Here is a 21,243-nt window from a genome sequence, read left to right on the forward strand (position 1 = left end):
ATGTTACACGCCTCAGCTGGAGAGGCGGAGGCGCAGGAGAAGAAGAGGAGGAGGAAACCTGGGGCTTCTTTTCTTCACATGCATTTAACTGAGAGTTTATGGAGGTTGCAGTTGTGGAAAATGAAGATCTCCTCTGTGGTCTTGGCTTTCCTGACCCGAGTTCTGTTTGCAGGTAGGAAAAAGTTTACTTTGCTTCATGTCAAAGTGGATGTGGTGGAGACAAAATGCTTTCCACTGTTTTTCAGAGAAACTTAGACGAAAACATCTCAAAATCGGGAAAGATTTTAGAGTGATGGATAAATAGGTGGTGAAAAATATTCCCGTTTATCTCAGAAGGTTTGTGGACTCAAACTCAGCACTGCATGTCTTTGTCCAGTTTCTGCAGCTTTGTGTGATTAGAGAGTGTGTTATCAATAGAATACACAGTTTATCAACGCAGCATATCTTTGCACAGATTGGAGGGAATTCCAGAGTGAAAATTGGTGGTTTTCCTTGTGTGTGTGTTTGAAAGTAAAACAGACTTTACAGTTTCACCTTCACATTCTTTTCAGGCGATTTAAGTAACTCATCACAGCAGCAGCACTTTACAGTCTCTAAGCTATATTTTCCTTGTTTTGTTCTGTCACTCAAGACCAAATAAAAGACAAAACTGGGGGGAAAGCCCTGATTGTAATTATGCACTGCGCTCAAAGCATGCGACTTGTTTGACAGTAAAACGCTTGCGTGTCGTGGAAAATGGGGATTGTGAAATGTGCCCAAAGTTGACAAAAGCAGAAGTGTCATATATAATGCCATACAACACGCGCAGCAGTAAAGTTTGTTCCTCAACCATCATCCCACGTATGTCATCACAGCTGCCAAAAACAACACTGCTGTCAGCTTGAGAGGGAAGAAAGCTGCTGAGCAACAACAAACTCACAAACTCACCGTGGAGTGTGTAGATATTTAGCTCTGATTTGTGATGCTCATGGCTGTTCTTTCTCAGTGCATTTACTATCAAAAGCTAAATTCAAGCCAACTATGCACTGATGTATTCTTCTACTGATGAATAACACTAGGCTGCCCACACTTACATTTGATACAATATGGACACTTTTTACACTTTTTGTGAACGGTACAGCTTTGACCCCCCAAAACTAAAACTTTTTTCAGAGCACTTTTATGATCTTTTGATGCGATGCAGTGACTTTGAGCGTCTCATTTTAAAAGTTGTTCACAATAGATTCACGTTATTAGTCAGTTCTGGGTCCAAATTAATAACATTCACAGCCACCGTTGAACCACCGTTCATCTGCTTCAGATCATTGCTAAGCTTGACACTTCTTCTTTTCTCCTCCAGTTTCCCTAAATTTTTTTGAGAACACTCTTCCATGCCAATATAGGGCAGGTTTTTAAATATCACACTCGTGTTGCTCTTTGGGAATCACCTTATTGGTGCAAAAAATATTTACGTTTTTGCCTGTCAAACTGTGTTTTCTTGCATTTTTCAAAGGTTTAGCTAAAGAAATGGGAACAAATTATGTTGCTATGGGTACCAAGGGGCCTAAACTTACTTAGGTGTTACACATAAAAACAACAGTGGCTCAGGTGCCTCCTTTATGCTCGAATGATTCATGGGTCAGTGCTGAGTGGCTTAACAGAGAAAAAAACAGCAAAAAAAAGTTTTAAAATGTTGTAAATTGCACGTAATTCCATGAAGTGATGTTTTATATTACAGCACATTAAAGAAATACTGCTACTAAAAGATTACAGATGCATTGGTGCAAGTTGAAATGTTTACTTTAAAGGTGGCTTTTTGAACGTGTTCATAAGTAAGCAAGTTTACATTAGAACAACTAATCTCTGCAAAGACTTGAATTCTGCACCATGTTCGTTAACTTAATCTTAATCACTTAAATTCTGAATTATTTTACAGAAGCCACAATTGTTTTTGTTAAACAACCTGCAGCCAATGGCATCCAACAGTCCAAATAATATATGCTGTAATTCTTACTCGTTTCTACAGATCTGTGTTTGGCCATCAACGCCACCATCACCCCTTCTCCCTTCACGGTGGCCCAGGAGGGAGAAAATATCACACTTACTTGTGTTGTTTCCCAGCGACGTCGCAACACAGCGTTACCTGTGGTTAAATGGACCTTTCTACCGGCGGGCACGGATCAACCAGAAGACGAACTCCTCATCGCCCGTGTCAATATGAGGAAGGAGCGTTTCTATGGCAACTACACAAAAAGTTTCCCATGGCCAAAGATGAAGCTGACAGTGGTGAAACAGGGGAAGATCTTTGAGCTGGTTATCTTGAACGTGTCTGAGGGGGACCGGGGGCTCTACATGTGCCGGGTGCAGGAGTTTAAAAAGCATCAGGCTCGCTGGAAAGCTTCATCCAACTACACTGCTGCTACTGAGCTCAGAGGTGAGGGCTTGGTTTGCTATCTTTGAACTTCCCTGTAGTTATAGTTACTGTTTGAGATTTGATAATTTATAAGTGATTTACAAACCACCATATTAGAATCAGATCCATTGACTGAGTCAATACATATGGACCTTTGTAAATGTGAGAGTGGTGCTTATAGATTTAATCAAAGGGATGCTCCAATCCAAACTATGGTTCCCAATGGTAACACCCAGTTTTAGGTCATATGGATAACAATAACTTTCAACAGTGGATATTTTGCAGCTAAAAAGTTTAACTGGGAACAGGTCAGTAATATTACTGAGTATGAAAAGTGCATCTTAGTTTCTCAGAAGTAAAGATGGGAACAGGTTCATCAGTGTATAGCTGACAAATGTATCTGCAAATTCCAAAGACTTTAAATATCTCATGAGCTACAGTACATACTATGATCAAAAGACCCAGAAGCTGGAGAACATCCATCTCTGTGCACAAGTGACAAGGCTGAAAATCAATATTAGAAGCTTGTGGTCTTCGAGACCTCAGGCATCAATGCATTAAAAACAGACATGATTCTGTCAAGCAAATCACTCCACGGACGTGCAGAAATCACTGTTTCTGAACATGAAGAGTGTTCTGTGGTCAGATTAATCAAAGTTTAAAATTCCAAAGAGGAGAGCCTGCATCTCTGATAAGGATGTACGTGCCTATAGAACTGGCTTCTTGGATATCTGGAAAGGCAGCATGAGTGCTGAAATATCCAGCTTTTACAGCAACGTATGCTCCCATCTAGATCACATCCTTTTAAGAGAGGGTCTTGCATATTTCAGTGAGACAATACTGAACTGCACACTGCAGCTATTGTAACAGCATGTCTTCACTGTAGAACTATCCGGACACTGAGTCTGGGTTTGTGTTCTAGACCTTTCACCAACTTAAAACATGTGCCGCATGATTACACTAAAAATATGAGAAAGAAGACCCGGGACTGTTACCTGAAATAATCATAATAAATACATAGGACAGACAGATGCAATTTTGGAAGCAAAAAGTGGGTAGTCCTATACTGAATATAGTAACTTATCATTAGACACTGCTAACAGCTAGTATTTAGTTGCGATTCATAAACTTCAAATGATTCAGAAAATGGTCCAAGCAACTCATTAGCAGGCAGAGACACAGGCGTCTGAGTCGTTCCTCAGTTAGTGGTTTGTTAAGAAACTGTGTAACTCTGGGCTGGAACTTCACATTGGGTGGCCTGTTAAAACTGCCACACTGAAGATCCAAATCAACTTCAGATGAAATGGTTACACTTGAAAACACTAGGTGATGTTCACAAAAGCATATTGCTGCATTTACAGTCTACATCCTTGAAAAGTTGTAGACTTCAACACGTGTGCATGTTAAACCAGTTTCGCATATGCTTTCACAAAGACTCCTCTGCAACCATTTGTGAATCCAGAGTTTGAAATTGAATGCCCACTTTGTACATCCATCCATTTTAGTGGGCACACACAGTGCCCCTTATGTTTAAGGAATAAAGGATTAGCAAAATTACAGTATGTCGAATGTATTTGATGGAAAAATAAATGATCTTTAAATTTTGGAGGATGTGGAAATTGTCCTAAAACATTTGGGAATGTATGTGGCTTGCAGCATCACGGCACAGTTTCTCTTAGAAAGTCTTCAAATCTGATAGTGGAGGGTGGAGGCTTGACAGCTATCTCTACAACCACAACACAAGCAATGAGAAATGCAGGTTTGTTAATAGTTCATCTAAAAAAAATGTTTAAGCTGTTGTAGGTTTGTCTACAAAGATAATCCACTGGCAGCAGCAAAACACTGTCACTACCTTGGACTGCATCTGGCAGAAAATTGAAGGGGTCACAAAAGCCTCCAACTAAGGGCTTAAAGTAAATTGGTGACATTCATAAACTTACAGACTTTAAGAGACTCAAGTTAATGTCAACTGTGATAGCTATTTGACCTAAAGGGGTCATTATGTGTCAACAGTAGCAGTAGTGTGTGACCATAGCTGGATGATGTAATGCATCAGGCTGAAGAGGCTGCTGAAGTGGGTTTAGTGAGCAAAAACATAATCCTGCTTTAGATTTGGGAGGGGGAATGTCATTGGTTAGTGAAGAAGCCTGCCGATTAAAGGATCCGATCCTCCGTCTCAACAAGTTGCGGCTGTGACTGACTAAATGATCGTGGAGACAGAGCAGCAAGAAAGTAGTGAGGTTTCCACTGCTACCACATGAGACGTTCACATAATGGAATGGATGACACATTCAGTGGTACCAGATACTGCTCAGAAATCCACTCGCTTTCATAAAAACCAGAAGCATCTTTAAAAGGAGTTTTTCTTCCCTGCTTTTAATTTGTGCCAGATTTGCAGAAACCGTTCAGCAGTTTCTGTTGATCTCTTATTTGTTCTTGTCTCACCTGCGACATCTATAAGCTAAATATAGCAATATACTGTAAATAATAAGTGTAGCATACATAAAAGTCTAATAATAAGATCTTAGTAGAAGGGGTTAGATATGACCTCAATCGCAAGCACAGGTAGAGAAAATCAGGCTTCAGATTTGTGATCAGTTATCGTGGTTTTGGTTGTTGAAAAGGAAGCTAATAATTGAGCTAATGCTACCGTTTCATCTAGAAGATAAAAATGTTATCGCTGATGTTTCTAAATGACTCGTGTTTCATCAGTTTCAGTGAGTTAGTTCTAGAAATATGGTAGATCAGACTGTTATGTCTACAAAGGATGTAAAAATATACTGTATGTACCTAAAACCTTTTTTAAACTTTTACCTGTCTGGTAGTGCTAGCAAGCAGAATCATGATCTAAATGCACTGTTGTGCCAAACACATTTTCTTGGCAAGAAGAAAAAAGACGTGACAAAGAGAAGAAGGGAAGAAGGACATAAAGAAAAATAAACTTGTTTTTGTAATATGACCTGTAATCTTTACCATCTAAAATAACACTTGGATGTTATAGTATTGCAAACAGTACCTAGTTAGCCGAGTTTGCTAATATTTGTATCCTATGTAAGCGAGGGTAAACACACTTTTGCTTGAAAAACCTGCTAAAACCACAGACCACATTTTGGACATTGCTTCGTCATGTGGAGAAATTCAGTGCTTGAGTGACCTCTCGTGCTTTGTTATGGTCGCTAAGCTATGATTCACAGTTCAAGAGAGTTTGGGAAAAGATTACAGGCTGCACTAGCAAGTCGACACTCGTCCACTCTTCATGGTCTGATAAAAGTGGACAATACACATTCAGAGTGCAAGAGTATTCATTAATAGTGTCACTAATGCTAATGGCTACAGAAAGCACTTGAAATTATCATTCCGAAAATAATAGTTTATTGAAATAATCAGTTGAGTCAGAGTGTTTTATCCTCGCAACAATCCGAATACAGTTCCATTTTAAATTTATAACCATACGGTGTCTTCCTCCTCACATTTTGATCACCGCATTTTCCATGAATGCATTCCTACAGGCTGTGACTTTTGTGGCCAAGTCTGGGGCGAAGCAGACACGGAGTCCCTATTGAGAGCTGTTGACACTGGCCTTGAGATTGAGTTTCCCTCCCTAAAGTAGAACAGACAGGAAGCCCAGAGAGACTCAGCAGAAATGGAACAAGAGATAGCTGTGCTCAGGAAGGTAGAGCTTGAATATTCATTTACAATGACAGTCGAGTGGGCAGCAGGCTCGTGTTGGGCTCTTAACCTTTTGTGGTTGAGGATGTGGGGAGCTATTTTCATCCAAGGAAGCTCCATTCCATCATGGTTTGAGTGATGATAATAATAAAGAAGCTTACTGTGTCATTTTTCAATACTGCAATTAGGACATGGCAAGTACACCTCATGATTCAACAGCTTGTAGAAGCACCTTTAGCAGCAGTAACTGTGATAAGTGACCATTTTCTATGAGACTCGATTTAAATGAAGTTTTTTTTTTATTAGTGCCAAAACACAGCAGTCACCTAAAGGCCTTTTATACTGGAATGTAAAGTTAGTATAAATTTATTATTTCGACCACTCTTCCTCTAGAAATGACTTCAGTTCAGTAAAATGTGTTATTTTTTCTTTCTTAAGCAGTGTGAACACTGGAACTCTTTGCACTTCGCTTTTGAAGCTGACGGCTGGTCGCTCCGGTTGCTAAAGTAACCGTCTAATGTATTTATGACCCGGTTTTCTTCAGTGTCATTGGTAGTCACTTCACATACTCATCTGGCAGTAGAGAAAAGTTTATCTTGAATTCTGCCCCCTTTCAATCATCAATGGTTATTACATCCATAGTCATCTGAAGACATGGATTGTCATTTACCTTCTATGATCTCTCACCACCACCTAGCTGTGCATCACTTCCTGTGAGGATTTGATCCTGTGCTTGAGATCATTGCCCTGTTCAATGACCCAGTTTTGGCTTTGGAAACACAGCCTCACAATTAACTCTAGAGTGCTTTGGCATACATAAAACTTCATAATCGACTCAGAGACTGCAGGGTGCCGAAGTCCTGTGGCTGAAAAAGAAAAAACCCAAATCATTACCCGTCCATCATTGTGCTTGATAGTTTGTATGAGGTGGCTGTTCTGATATGCTGTGTTTGGCTTGCACAAAACGTGGTGCTGTCCCTTATGGACAGACATCTCCACTTTGGTCTCATCTATCCACAGTTAATTGTTCCATAAGTTTTGCGGTTTGTTCAGGTGTAGCTTTGTAAAGCTAAGCTGTGCTGTCCTGTTCTTTTTAGAGAGAACAGGGTTTCTCCTGGCATCCTTTTCAAAACAAGCCATACTTGTTCAGCTTTTTTCTAAGCACGCTGTCATAAACTGTCATGTTTAACATACTAACTGAGGCCCATAGAGACTGAGATGTAGACCATGAGTTTTTGCAATTTTTATGAGCATTGGGCAGTTTTCTCGACATGCATTTGCCTCCACTTTGTTACATTAGGGTGGACTCTCGCCTTACTTGTTACATATGACCAGAGACTCTTGGCATTTAAGACACTGGAAACCCAGTAGCATAAACTTTTCAGCATACAGGGCAGTTCGATAGAATTCTTTTTTAACAGACACAATAGACTGTACTCAGATTCGATCTGTTTATCTCACTGCTGTCAATAAATCAGAACCAATAAAATGGAAACGTTTCCTGCTCAAAGGTGAAGATTGCTCTATAACAGTAATGTAATAAGGCAAACAACAATGTTCTGAAAAAATGTTTTGCTAAACATTAATCTTAATAGTTCTGTTGCTTATAGCAAACCTAAAAGTGACTGAAAGTCAGAAACCAGAGGCACATGCAACACAAACGCTTGCCTTCTTGGCTCTTCATGCCTCTGCTGTCCATTCAACTTCCTTATGTAGACTTTTGTCTTTGTTATACTTCATCTATTCTGGAGCGCTATTCTTCGCATCTAGCCAGTGACATCTAACAAGCTTTGATATGTCTGTGAATGGAGCCCTTTCAAGCAAAAAAAGTTGTTTTATTTACACATTCGTCACAATTTGCTAATCAGACTTGTAGATTCCTGGTGCTGCTACTTACTCATGTACTTATTAAAGTCTTTCTTCCTCCATTTTTCCTCTCTGGCACACTTCAGAATCGTTGGCAAACTCAGAAAATATTCCATTAGTTTGATGGCTGCCTGCAGTGCTTCATAATGCTGCTGGTGTGGTGGACTTGACATAAAAAACAAAAACTCTCCTTTTTAGGAAGAATAATCCCACTGCTTTTATCGTGTATTACATTTCAGTAAAGTCTCACCATTACTTCTATTTCATCAAATTTCATGGAATTCTTATGCTGGGATAGCATCAGGTGACCAGGTGTTTCCACAATCTCACACAAACAAAATCCCGATTACTCTGCTTAATACTGCTAAAAAGAATACACCCAGAGAGGCTGCAGGGTTTTGTAGAAAAACTTAGGGCAGTGTAGAACGTGGGCACGGTCTCGTCTTGGCATTAACTAAGTGTACTCTTAGGTATTTTTGTAAAACATATGGGCCATATGAGCTAACTAGAGGTACATGGCACACGGATGTGGTATGGGTTTAGTCGGAACGAAGGAAAAATAAAATGAAAATTAGAACCATAAACATCTTTTTATAGCTCTTTCTATGAGGGGACATATGACTAAGAAGCCAACAAAGTATGTCTATGTTTGTGTCCATAAAGGGGACATGGGGACACAGTGAACAAGTGTACAGACTGACTCTTAGAAGAAAAGATTCATAGAGACAACAGGAAGTTAAAGGGTTTATTATTCAAAGCATTTTTCAAACCTTTGTTTAGACACACAATGTGGCTGTGTACTTACATTCATCTCTGGTCATTTATAATACAGTAAATTATCCTCTGTGATGGATTTAGTCACAGAGGATCATTATTCAGTCTGGTCTACGTCTGTGTATTGATGTTTACAGTGTTGGGTTTGTTGGTGCACAAAAAGAGCCACAACTCTGAAAGACAGTTGGCAGCCGAAGACAACGCCGAGCCTCTGAGAGACGAAAAAAGGAGAGTGATGAATGTTTCCACTGTAGCGTGATGGAGCCTTTCAAAAGTTGCACTAGGATGAAGACATTCTCAATATGAGGATAAAAGGCAGTTTTATGGCATACAGCACTCTAGATTTATCCAGTTTCTGATTATTCCAGCATGTGCATCTGCACTGACAGAGCTACACCGAACTTGAGGCAAAAACAAAAACCCACATAAATGTCAGAGATGTTATCAAGACTGAGCCTGTGAATAATTTACAATGAAGGCAGGGCTTGCATTTATATTAAATCAGCTGCCATTTATTTTGGCTGCTTTAAATATCTGACTGAGAAAATTAGCAGCTCACTGTGAGACGCTGTTTTGGCTCATAAGCGTTTTTGCTGTTGTTGGATCTCAAAGACTTTTGGTTTTATTTATCATTATTTACTAATGCTACTTTATGCTCGTCATGAGCAAAGGTGATAGTAGGGAAAATTAAATTTTAGTGTTAGTGTTACCATATAAAATATGGCATATTACATAGGAGGCAAACTGTACAGTGTACATTACTGGCAGTAACTGTGGAACTGATTGCTAACCTCCAGTCACACAGGCCTAAAAACTAGTCAGAAACACCCTGGTGACCACTGGTCACGACCAATTGGTGAGTATTTGTGGGAGGTTGTTTGTTGTCACCAGGTGAAACTGGTGTGGAAGAGATATACAATTAAGCACTGAAGGTCTCATTGTAATTATTTTGGTCATTAGCAGCTCAAACAGGTCATTTGATGATTGCTTTAGGAGTTAATCTCCAATCAGTTCAATCCAATTTCATTTATACAGCGCCAAATCACAACAACAGCCTTAAAACATCTATAATAATTGTAAAAAATAAAGTGGCTACTTCACGGATTTCACCTGTCGCGGGTTATTTTTGGAACGTAACTCCCACGATAAACGAGGGACTGCTGTATATTAATATCGGTGTTCATGCATTAAAAGTAGCCCGCGAGGTATCAGAATGAATATATCTATGGTCAACAGTGGAAACTGTCAAAGGAAGTTGGACAGAAGAGTGAGTCTGATATTATTATTTTCATCACAGGTTTAGATTCTGACAGTTATAATCCAATAGTTATCCAATCTTCTTCTTTTTTTAAAGTTCAACGGCTGTGTTTCCAAACAGCAGAATGTAGGTCACATACGGTCAGTCTAGGATTAGTGGGTTCACAGATGGTGACTAAATACAAAGGTACAAACAGTCTGAGGACCACTGCTTCAGTCCAAACTCTTCAATGACTACACAGGGCATGAAAAGCACAGTTCAGCTTACTGCAGACTGGGAAGGATCTAGCGTGGCTGGTTTGTGCATTTAAACATTTGTGCCATCTGCAGTTTTACATTCTGTAAAGGTATCATGTTAGAGAAATTCAGATCTTAAACCATGTGGCATTTGCAGAAACTCTTTTCTCTGACTTCAGACTTTCTTGTAAACTTCTTACTACTCTGTCATACTTGACATCTTCTAATTGTGAAATTTGTGATTGTGTGCATTTTTTGTCTCACACAGCTGCTTCTTCCAATATTTATGAATTTTCTGAAGCCAAAATCTGAAGAAATAAAATTTTAAAAATTCTGAAAACATTGCATATAGATATTTTAGCTTCTGGATTATCTGAGGTATGCTTATTTCCATACTTGCTTATTTGTCAGTTACCCAGTGTGCCTGTGGGAAAGCCTGTGGAGAGCCTGCCTGTCCTCAGCTGCTGGTGGTTTAGAGTATTTCAAGATGCACTGGTGGGTGTCACTTCACAAGCTTCCTGCCACCAGCCCAGCAAAAGTACAGCAGTGTTAAGACTCCTGTGGTGAGATGGGGAGGAGAAATGAGTGAGTGTGTGGGATGAAATTTCATGTGGAGCATTGGAAACATGTTTTCTCTGTCATCTTGGACACATACAGCACGTCTTGGATTCAAATTACACATGCATTCATTCTCCATTCATGGTTATTTTTAATTTTTGGTGGTGTAACATTTTCTGACAGTAAAAACAAATATGGACGTAACTTCCGGGTTTGAAAATGAAAGCCAAGATGGAACTGCCTTAAAGATGTGTCCTTTCAAATAGCCACTAGGGGGCGATACCTGTGACTTCAAAAGGACTTCCTGTCCTATAGAAATCTATTACAAAACATGTCCCTCAAAGATGAGTTTATCAAGCACTTTTCTTGTTAATTTATGGGCTCAGTTACTTAATAAGGAATAAAACATTAAGTTAATTTTGAAAAAATTAGTCATCCTTATTTTCAGAAAAGAATGTCCAGGATATAGTTATCATCTATTGACTTGTGATCGACAAGCCAATTAATATTTGGTTTCAGACTCAGATCTTCACCTTACTTTTCACATCTTGCTTCAAATCACCAACCCAGTAACAGGAAACGTCATAAAGGATTTCACGAACGAATGGACGCAGTAGCTACATCAACTTACACAGATTAAGAGTAAACCCCATACTGTACAAGAATAGGGGAGACCGGGGATAGTTGTAACGTGGGTCAGTTGTAACACTTTCAATTTCTCCAATCAGGGCTAAGTTTCAAATGATGTGACTCATCCTGTGCATGCCCAATTCAGTTCTGCTATCACATGTGAAAAATCAGCACATTTTGTCAAACACAGACAATTTAACACGAAAAAAAGTAATTTGTATGCCAAAAAGTAAGTTTTTCTACTTTATTTCAATTTCTAATAGCATTATCTGCTTTGCAGTTAAACTCATCAAACTTAAATTATGTTATTTGTATGTCTATGGGGATATCTTCTGTGTAAGTCTTTAGTGCTAATGTTTTAGCCGTTGGCTGTAATGTTAGCTAGTTCATGGCTACAGGAGTCTGGGTCAGTTGTAACAGCAACAGTCTGGGTTAGTTGTAACAATAATGCAGATGTTACAACTTACCACACTATTACTTTAACTTATATTAAACAAGGCAACGACATCAGCAGAGAGAGGTTCACTGGTCGCATTTGTATATGCGGTTAATGCTGTTGGCAACACAATTCCTCCACTGTTTGTGTTCCCACACATACATTATGCAGACCTCTGTGTCAGAGATGGACCAGTAGGAAGTACTGGTAGTGGAAATAAATCAGGATGGGTGCAAGAAACAGATTTCCTCATCTTTCTGAAGCACTTTGCAAACCACACCAAGGTAAGCCATGATAAAAAGTAATGGAATTGCGATGCTGGTGAACAACTACATTTTTTCAGCTTCATTGTTATGTTCAAAATTGGTGCAAGAGTTGTAGGTTATAATGCCCACTGAGCCAATGAGGCCAAACTCAAGGAAGACCAACCAAAATTAATGAAATATTCAGTTGCAGAAAATTCCATAATTTGTCTTTTTTGGGGGGTTGGAATATGTTCAAAAGCTAGATTTCTGCATTCTGTCACACACACACACGTAGCTACATTAATGGATGTAAGTGCATTCATGTGTTGAATAAACAAAGATTACATGTTAATATTTTGTTAGTACCCTTATTTCATTGTGTTACATTTTACCCCAGGATATGTTACAACTAACCCAGACTATGGGGTTAATTGTAACATTTCACTCTTTGTGTTTGAGACCACACCATGCAATGGGTAATTGTGCTGCAGAGAAAATAGCTGCACTATTTAATAGCAGAGACATGTAAATACTTTGCATTACGTTTTGAATCCACTACCTTAAAAGAGCTCCAATTTACAGACAGAAATGTCAAAAATGTTACAACTATCCCCGGTCTCCCCTACTATATATGTTTTGTACGTGTGTATGTTTACACATACATTCACATACATAAAATCAAACATACTTGGCACTATTTAATTTAATGAGCTAAGTTGGGAAGGCCCAGAGACCAAGTTTCTAGCTCATGGAGCTAATGTTAATTAGCCTACTAGCTAATCAATCAACTTAGTCAAGTCAACAGACATTAAATTCACTTGTTCAGCTGCTTTATGTAAGCTACTCACAGCAACAACAATTTCTAAAAGCTTCCAGTTGATTGGATGGAGTGTTGCAAAGAACTCACAAAAAGATACTTTTTTAACATTTATATTCACCAATCTGGAACTAAAAGCTAAATACTGCGCTAATGATATAATACTGGTTACTGATAAATGCTAATTTCGGAATAGATCAATGCATTTCATTTTATTTCATGATCCATCATCAAGTTCAGGAAATACTCACTAGAAATATGTTCAATGTTAAATGGACTTGTTCTGATATAGTAATTTTCTACTCTACCTGAGCACTCAAAGCTTTTTATACAATGACGTATGCTGGCCACACAAAGCCCGGTGCTACTTGGGTCAATTGTGATGTTTTGTCTGGAGACGAGAAACTTAACAACCCATGTAAGAGAAGAAACAAGCCTGAGGCGACGTGTTTAGCCAAAGTGTGCAGAGGTTGCCCTTTTCTTAACGTTGGATTATGTCTGAGTGTGAGGTGAAAGTTTGCAAAGATGCATAACTGTTGCACTAATGTCTGACTCAATAAGATGTTTAGTCTTTGAACTGTGGACGGTGAATCAGAGACAAAATCAGGCAGGGAGGAGGCCAAAATAGACTCCCTGTCCTCCTGCAATTAGCTTTATTTAAACTCGAGCCGGTGTGTAATCAGGCAGCAGGGAACCCACAGTGATGACTACGGACTTCATGTGTTTCTTTTCTCTCATTTTCACTGTAGTGCATGTCCTACCGGCCACCAAGGCCAAAGAAAGTCTGTGGAGCTTGTTTGAAGGTAAGTGCAGATATTTTTAGTCTGTGAATGTGTGTGTTTGCATTTGTGTGGTGAACTGGCACTGTATAGTCCTTGGTAGATAAAAATAGCCCAACCCAAAGGATGTACTCCAGTACCTTGAAATAGTTTGGCCAAACATGTTCTCATTTTTTCTTCCATTTACATTTTTGTGCACAGTTAAAGTTACAGTACAGGCTCCTGCAGTGTTGGACTGGTGCATGCCTGTTTGTGTTTTTCAGATGTGTACCTGTGTGCAGTGCTGATCTGCTCAGTGGGTCTGCTGTGCATGTGCATGTTCACCGTGACAGTGACCTGCCAGTACATACATAGGAAGAAGAGGCTAAAAGGTCAGCAGCATTAAAGTCTAGTCTTCTTGTAACTCTTTCTGACGTTGCCGTTTTCTTCTTTTTGTCTATGATTTCATCTTTTTCAAATAACAGTCCGATATTGTCTTTGCAGACAATTACCACTTGGTCAAAAGCCCGCAAAACAGGTAAAGGTTTAAGAGCAAGCCATCTCTAAAAAAAATCTACAAAATTGTAATAATAATTAAAAAAAACAACTATTACTCACATAAACTGAACCTTTGCTAATGTGATTCCACTACAGCTCAGGAGAAACAGTCACCAGTGTGATCAGTGTGTCTCCTGCTCTACCAAAGAAGGAGAGGAGATACAGGAAGAAAAGGAGCCGAGACTACCAAGAGGAGATACCACCAGAGATACCGGCAAAAGGTAATCACAAGTTTGCTGATTTAATGTTTTCTAAAACATGCTGGAAAACTTGAGTGAATACTTAAAATTAGTCTTACAGATATTTATATTATATTTATATTATAATTTCTGCAATAGCAGAACATATAGTTGTGAAAATCTAAGTAGACCCTTAGTGCTCCCATAGGAATTAAGAAGATAGGTAGCAGGCACGTTCTGCTCATTAAATACATTTGATTAACTGATCAGCAATTGTGACCACGTCTAGAAATGCAGAAATTCTGGCATTTTAGTAACACATCACAATATTCCCAGGAACAAGTATCCTAGCAAATTCCCAAAAATGCAAGATCTATATGTTAGTCTCTACAAGCCTCTGTGAGCATGTTAAATGTTAAAATTCTGACAGTTTGGAAGGGCTGCCAGCTGAAAGCGCCTTCTCTCTAAAATGAACATGGGAGCACAGGTTAGGTTTGCAAAGCTGCATGTGAGCAAACTATAAGACTTCTGGAACAATGTCCTTTGTACAGACTAAACCATATGGAAATGTTGGCCAAAAGAAAACCAAACATACCAGCTGTGAAGCAAGGTGGTGGAAGAGTCATGACTTGTTTTGTAACTACAGGGTCTGGGCAGTGTTACGAAATCAGTTTCACCCCGGTTCTTTTATTCCTCAAGGCATCCAGAGACGGCACCGGACCTCAGTAGTCATTTTCACAAAAACCTTTATTCATCTTCATTTAAGCATGCATCTTCAAGAAGGGGAGACGTGCAAGGCCAGTGTCCCTCTGCAAATCTTCCACTCCTTTGTTTGTTACAGTCAGCTTTATAGAAGCGACCCCATCCTAAAACCCCCATGGTGTACTGCAAACTCTGTGTCTCTGTGTGTATGCACGAGCACGTGAGTGCCTGTGTGTGCGCGTACCCGTGTGTCTATGTGAGTGCACGTGAGTGAGTGTGCATGTGGGTGTGGGTGCGTCATAACAATCAAAGCACTGTGTGTGTGTCTCTGCGTACGTGACTTCCTGTCGGTCATAAAAGTAATCTCCTCACCCGAGCTACACCAAATTCCTCTACACAACATAGAAAACAGAATTAACATATTACAAACACTGAGACCACCACTCTGCATCCACTGGGCCATTGGCCTCTTGTTGTCTTACATTTACAGATAAGGTGGAGAGTCTCCTACAAACCTACTTCTAAGTTTATAACAGTTATGAGTTTTATTAAAGGTACAAGCATCAGCAACACCCAACTGTAGCTTCCTGTCTCCTTCTATGGCAGGCAGACCCCCAGTGTCCATAAATTCCTTTCTCTCTAAACAATTACACACACTCTCAGGCCTACAGCTAAGCCAAACTAAAACACACCTTATTCCTCTGATCTAAACAAATTTAACACATCATATTATAATAATTATTTACAGCAGCTTTCACTTGTTGAGTTGACTATGAACTCTATATACCAGTATTCTAGAGCCAAATGGAGGTCATCTGCCTGACAGCTAAAGCTTGTCAAAATTGAGTTATACAACAGAACGGCTGAAAACGAAAAGAATTGTAATTGTACAGTTAAAGACCGGGCTTCCACACAGTAAATGCTGTGGCAGGACCTTAAGAGAGCTGTGCATAAACAAAAGACTGCAAACCTTAATGAACTGTCACCACGTTCTAAAGAAGAGTGGATCAACATTCCTCCACATCAAAGCGAGAGACTGATGAAGTCATATAGAAAATATTACTTCAAGTTGTCGCAGCTAAAGGTGGTTCCACGAGCTGCTAAATCATGGGGTGCGCATAATGTTTTCAGAGGACTGTACAGAGTTGTGTGAAGATTGTTTCTTTGTACATGACTGTAAGAAAAATCCCAACTTAAAAGTTTGCTCTGACTTCATGTTGTTCTCATAGATTTCTAAATATGAAAATACACTGGCATTCCACATATACACTTAGTTATGGAGCGGTTTCCTTAAATTAGCTGGGAACATGTTCCCACTCTTAAACCAATGCTGAGTCACACCAAATTCACTTCTTAATTAGCAAGTGGAATTCTATGGATAATTTTTCCAATGATAGGTAAAAAAAAAAGTTATTCTGGATTTTCACTCCGCCTAGGTCTTAAAAAAGATTTTAGAATGACCAGAATTCCTAGTTTAGAAACATTTTAGGACAATTATCAGCAAATTACAGAAATTATAGTAACTTTGAAAACTGAAATGCGTTCCTTTTGTGTCTTTTGTGTCTTTTGTGCCTTAATAATTTTGCGTAATTTTATGTTAGCTACTCCACCACATGCTTTCAGTGGGTTTTGCTGCTTTTTTATTACCAAGCAATGTTGCCACACTGTTATAAGATAGATGAACGTAGTTTAGGGTTGTCTTGCTGTGATATAAAATGTCTGCCATGAAAATGTCTCAGCGATGGTATAGTATCTCTCTCCAAAATCTGTACTCATTCAGTGGGGGGGGGGCCATCTGCCGCAACTGGTTGGGGAGAGAGAAATTAATGAATTAATGGGGCCATTAACCATACACTAATACACAAATGCACTCCCCATACAGATAGTGGCTCTGAACTGTGCTGACAAGTTAACTGATTCTTATCTTTTTTTAGGTCAGAAGATGATGAAGTTTTTTAGAAGTGTTCCTGCATCCATGTAATGTGTTACAGAATGACCTTGTTTTTAATGCAGTTCTCCCCGAAGGCCTAAACATATTGTCCGTTTGAAACAAATTTCTTGTTCCTAGGTTGTCTTTGTACTATTTTGAATTGGGGTTGAGTTATTTGCAAATCCCTGCATTCTGTATCCCAACTTTTTTGTAGGGAAGCATGGCAATGCAACTGGGACCTTCAAATATTCCCAGTTACAACAGTATCTACCTTCTATTGGCTCAGTTAACAACTTGTCTTGTCCCTTGTGCAGTTCCCATTGGAGACAAAACACACAAACCGAAACTTTTAAAACCTCAACCAAGAAAAGTAGTGTTGGTGAGTACCATTCATGCCTGATTATCAGTTAGCAATGTCCTTTTTTGCATGTTTAAGGTGAGGTACAAGGACTGAACTGAACTGAAAAAAGAGTGGAAAACCAGACAATGCAGACAAAAACTTTTAAATATAACTTTGAAATTAAATGAACAGTTAAGCAGAATGTCTAAGGGCAAAGGTGCCAGAAAAACTGTGCCACATAACCAATCTTTTATTGCTGTTGGCATGAAGTGGCTCTGTGGCAGCTTGGTATGGTAATGTCATAAAATACTTGAAGAGGTAATTAAATTTTAGGTTACCTCAACCCAGAACTGCTGCAGGGTGGTGTTTACACACAGCATGCTCCAAGTTACCAAAACCAGTGATTTACCAAACCCTACAGCATCTTTAGCAATGTAATATATTCATGCAGTTCTATAATTTTTTTCTAGCCTTCCTTTTCTAACCGCTAACTAGCTCTCTCCTCTCCTCCATCATTATTTTTCTCTGTCCTCTTTGATCTCTAGCCGAGGATAGTGGAGGAGAACCTGACCTACGCAGAGCTGGATCTGGTGAAGCCAATTCCAGAGACCAAGGCATCACGTAGTGGCACAGTGTACGCCCAGATACTGTTCGAAGAACAGCAGCTATGAGAGAGACACATACACCACTAGTACCTGTGCCTTGTGTAAAAAAAAAAAGTACTTTCTATTTATAGTCTGTATTGTTTTTTATATTTAAATGATTTGTGAAGGAAAAAATGTCTCAAAATTATGGCAAAATATGATTTTATATGAACTTTTGTATAACTTCTTTTTGTGAGACCACGGTGCAAACTGATTATTTTTTATTACTGGACTTCTTATTTCTTGTTTTCTTTTGTACCCACAATTGAAACCTGTGTAGCCGAGCCTGGGAACGCAATCGAAGACTTCTGTGCTGATTTAGACCTGATTCGTCTGTCATGACAATCGGAAGGGAAAATGGAGGCTTGGATATGTGAGACAAAACTTTACATGTTAGTGAGTGAATAAGGTGCTGTGAAGCTGACATGACGAGTGACAGTCAGGTTTGCTCTGCTGCTGTTTGTGACTTTAAAAAGATAACTTTTGAAGTGTCGTTTCAAGCCAAACAAGGTTGATACGCTCATGTCAAGCAAACGTTGCGTCTTAACTGCAGAATTCATTGGAAACAAATAGTTAAACAAAACACTTTATGCCAGCTTTTGTGATTCATGTATTTCACCCAGTATTTAATAACTGGTTTTGGTCTTCTCCTTCGGCAGAGTAATGAGCACAGGAGCACTTCCTGTTCCTCCCGTGTTGTTGTATTTCAGGCTGGTCCTGTTAGCTCTCTGCTTTTCAGTGTGACTTAGCTCCTGAGCTGCAAAGACAAACTTTCAAAAATACAGTTTCTGAAATATGAGATCCAAACCAGGTTTCAAATTCAAATGCAGTCCAAAGAAATCTGAAACCTCTGGTGCGTACACAATGGCAACGTTTTTCATGATTTTCCAGAGAAAGTCATCTTCTCCGTAGCCCGTCTGTCCAGTCAGCACATTAACAATAATTACATCGCTTTTGGCTTGCGTTGCCATGCGCTAGGGCTACATTTACCATCCTAAGATTCTGGCTTGGCTTCTCCATTGTTTTCTCTTGAGTCAGATTTATAGTTATGCATTTGTAGAAGGGCAGTGGACAAAGGCGCAAAAGCAGTAGTCAGCAAGGTGGGGTGCAAATCCAGAATTTCTCTGCTTTGAATGTAACAACATGAGCAAAGCATCAGTCTTTTTCACCCAAGCCTTTCCCCAAGTGTTCCTTTGAAATCATTAATGCACTTTATTAAAACGGCGTCATTTAGAATAAACTGAAATACATGAAGGCTTGATCTTAATAAGAAATCCTGTTTTATATGCTTTGCTTCATACAATAAAATGACTCCAGTGATAGCCTTTGATATTTCTTAGGCCAGCTGCACTCCCTTCCACAATGAATAGCTGGAAATCCCATTCTGAAGTGAGTGGATTTATAAAGGAGAGAAAAAGTTAATTAAAGACATCTGTTGTTATGAATGTGAACCCAAAGCCCACCATTATCAAATGTGATTTACTTTCTAGTGAGTTCCCAGCTTTATCTGCTTCCCAGCATCTGTCTTCAGTCTGTTTTTGTGTATCAAGCTGCAGTTTATATTGACCACAGCCCCAAAGAGTTGACACAAAACTGGTAATCAGCCCTCGGACCTCCCCCCGCAGGCAAACACTTAAGATCACACAATTCTTTTCATCTGGTGCCAACATCGGCTTAGCAGGCTGTTAGCGACTCATGAACTCATTTATATATACATACAAGGGTGGAGTTACATGAAGGCTAAACACCCTCATCACTGACTTACACAGGCACATAGTGTAAATTCACAAGGCTGCCAGCAGTTGTGACACCTGATCTGTGGTCAGGGTCAGACTAAGAGTTGTGTTTGGGCTGTTTCACATTAACGCCAGTCACGGATTTTAAATCTTGAGGTGATTTGCTGTTTCAGATAAGAACCAAAAGCCACTTAGGCCACGATCCCACATACCTACACTAAGGTTTCCTTGCTTTCTCGTTTTCCATGAATCTGAGTGTGAAAGTGTTTTAGACCTTCTTTTTTTTTTCAATTTAATGATCCTTTGGACTCAGGCATGGAAAAGCGAAGGAAAGCTTTTTTAAACAGTGAACTTGAAACCCAGACACAAAGGCACCTGATCTCTCCCTTCCCCCAATACGTCTGCTATCAGAGTTCTCTGCATTCAGACTGCTAGTCTCACTTTTTAAGCTTCTCTGAAGTTCATCTCAAAGTGGCGTTTTGCTCCATTTCCAGCCATCAAAGGTTGGCTGTACCAGCTTTTAACCAGTAGTTTGAGATAGCACGGTGAATGCAATCACTTCAAAAACAACGCTGAACATGTATGTGGTATTAGCATTAGAAATACATATCATCAGCCAACCCTAGGGCTGACTTACCAGAGCTGCTGTGCCAATTCAAAACAAATCTAAAGAGCTCACCTACCACTGCAGACCTACAACACATTCCTAAGGCAAGCTGGTGCTTATAGACCTGGACATGTTTTCTTCCCTTGGCTATATATTACTTTACTATGTAAACCACTGCTGACCTCTACTTTTGTTAGCGCTCCAACTTTCCCGACGTTGCCCTCTAATGTTCGCTTCAATGGCACAGCGAGCATTTCCCCTGCATAAATGAAATGACTGAAAGTGACCTTTCAGCGGTGAGTAGAAGTGTCTTAAAAATGCCCTTCGACTGTGAAATGTAAAGTTTCTTCCAGACCACACTGTCCTTAATAGGAGTCTGCTAACTAGAACCATGTGTGTGAATTGTGCCTCTGTGCTCTCCCCTTTTCCCTCTGTCTCTCTGCTTACCACTGATCTCTGCATTTATCAAGATTCAAGCTTTTCTACTCATGTTCATTTTGTACATTTCAGCTGTATATTGAATAAAAATAAGTGAAATAGAAATGAAATCTAATATAAACTGGGTGTTAACTGCTTTGGTGTGAGTGACAGCTATTTGTTATCACGACACAACAATTAACCAAATGCACATGCATCCTGCAGGTGAACCTGAACTGCTAATTCTTGGAGGTGAGCATAACCTTAGCATGAGAGGTCACTACCACAATGCCTGTTTTAGTACCCCCAAGGGTACTGAAGTGATTTCAGTGACGACATTAGGACAAAATTTGTATTTATTCAATGGTAGACAAATTCATAGTGCAGCAAGGCATCTTGTTATGATTAAAGCTCACACGTTTGCCTCCATGCAAGCATTGAAAGTAGACGTGAAAGGGGCACAGCCGTTAGGGACTGGGTGTCAGCTACTC

The 21,243-nt window shown here is 39.5% G+C and overlaps 1 protein-coding gene across 1 annotated transcript; it reads left to right on the plus strand.

The window, feature by feature from the left end:
* On the plus strand, positions 1–20,883 carry vstm4b (V-set and transmembrane domain containing 4b; the record flags this gene model as incomplete). The annotated part of the gene is made up of 8 exons (XM_082544041.1): positions 1–172; positions 2,006–2,413; positions 13,631–13,684; positions 13,924–14,031; positions 14,144–14,177; positions 14,294–14,418; positions 17,323–17,387; positions 17,894–20,883. 8 exons carry the CDS (start codon positions 1–3, stop codon positions 18,017–18,019), a joined length of 1,092 nt encoding a protein of 363 aa, XP_082400167.1. The 3' UTR covers positions 18,020–20,883.
* Positions 20,884–21,243: the final 360 nt, after the last annotated feature.

This window comes from Aulonocara stuartgranti (genome assembly GCF_965226115.1).
Source record: "Aulonocara stuartgranti genome assembly, chromosome: 8".
Classification (NCBI taxonomy): domain Eukaryota; kingdom Metazoa; phylum Chordata; class Actinopteri; order Cichliformes; family Cichlidae; genus Aulonocara; species Aulonocara stuartgranti.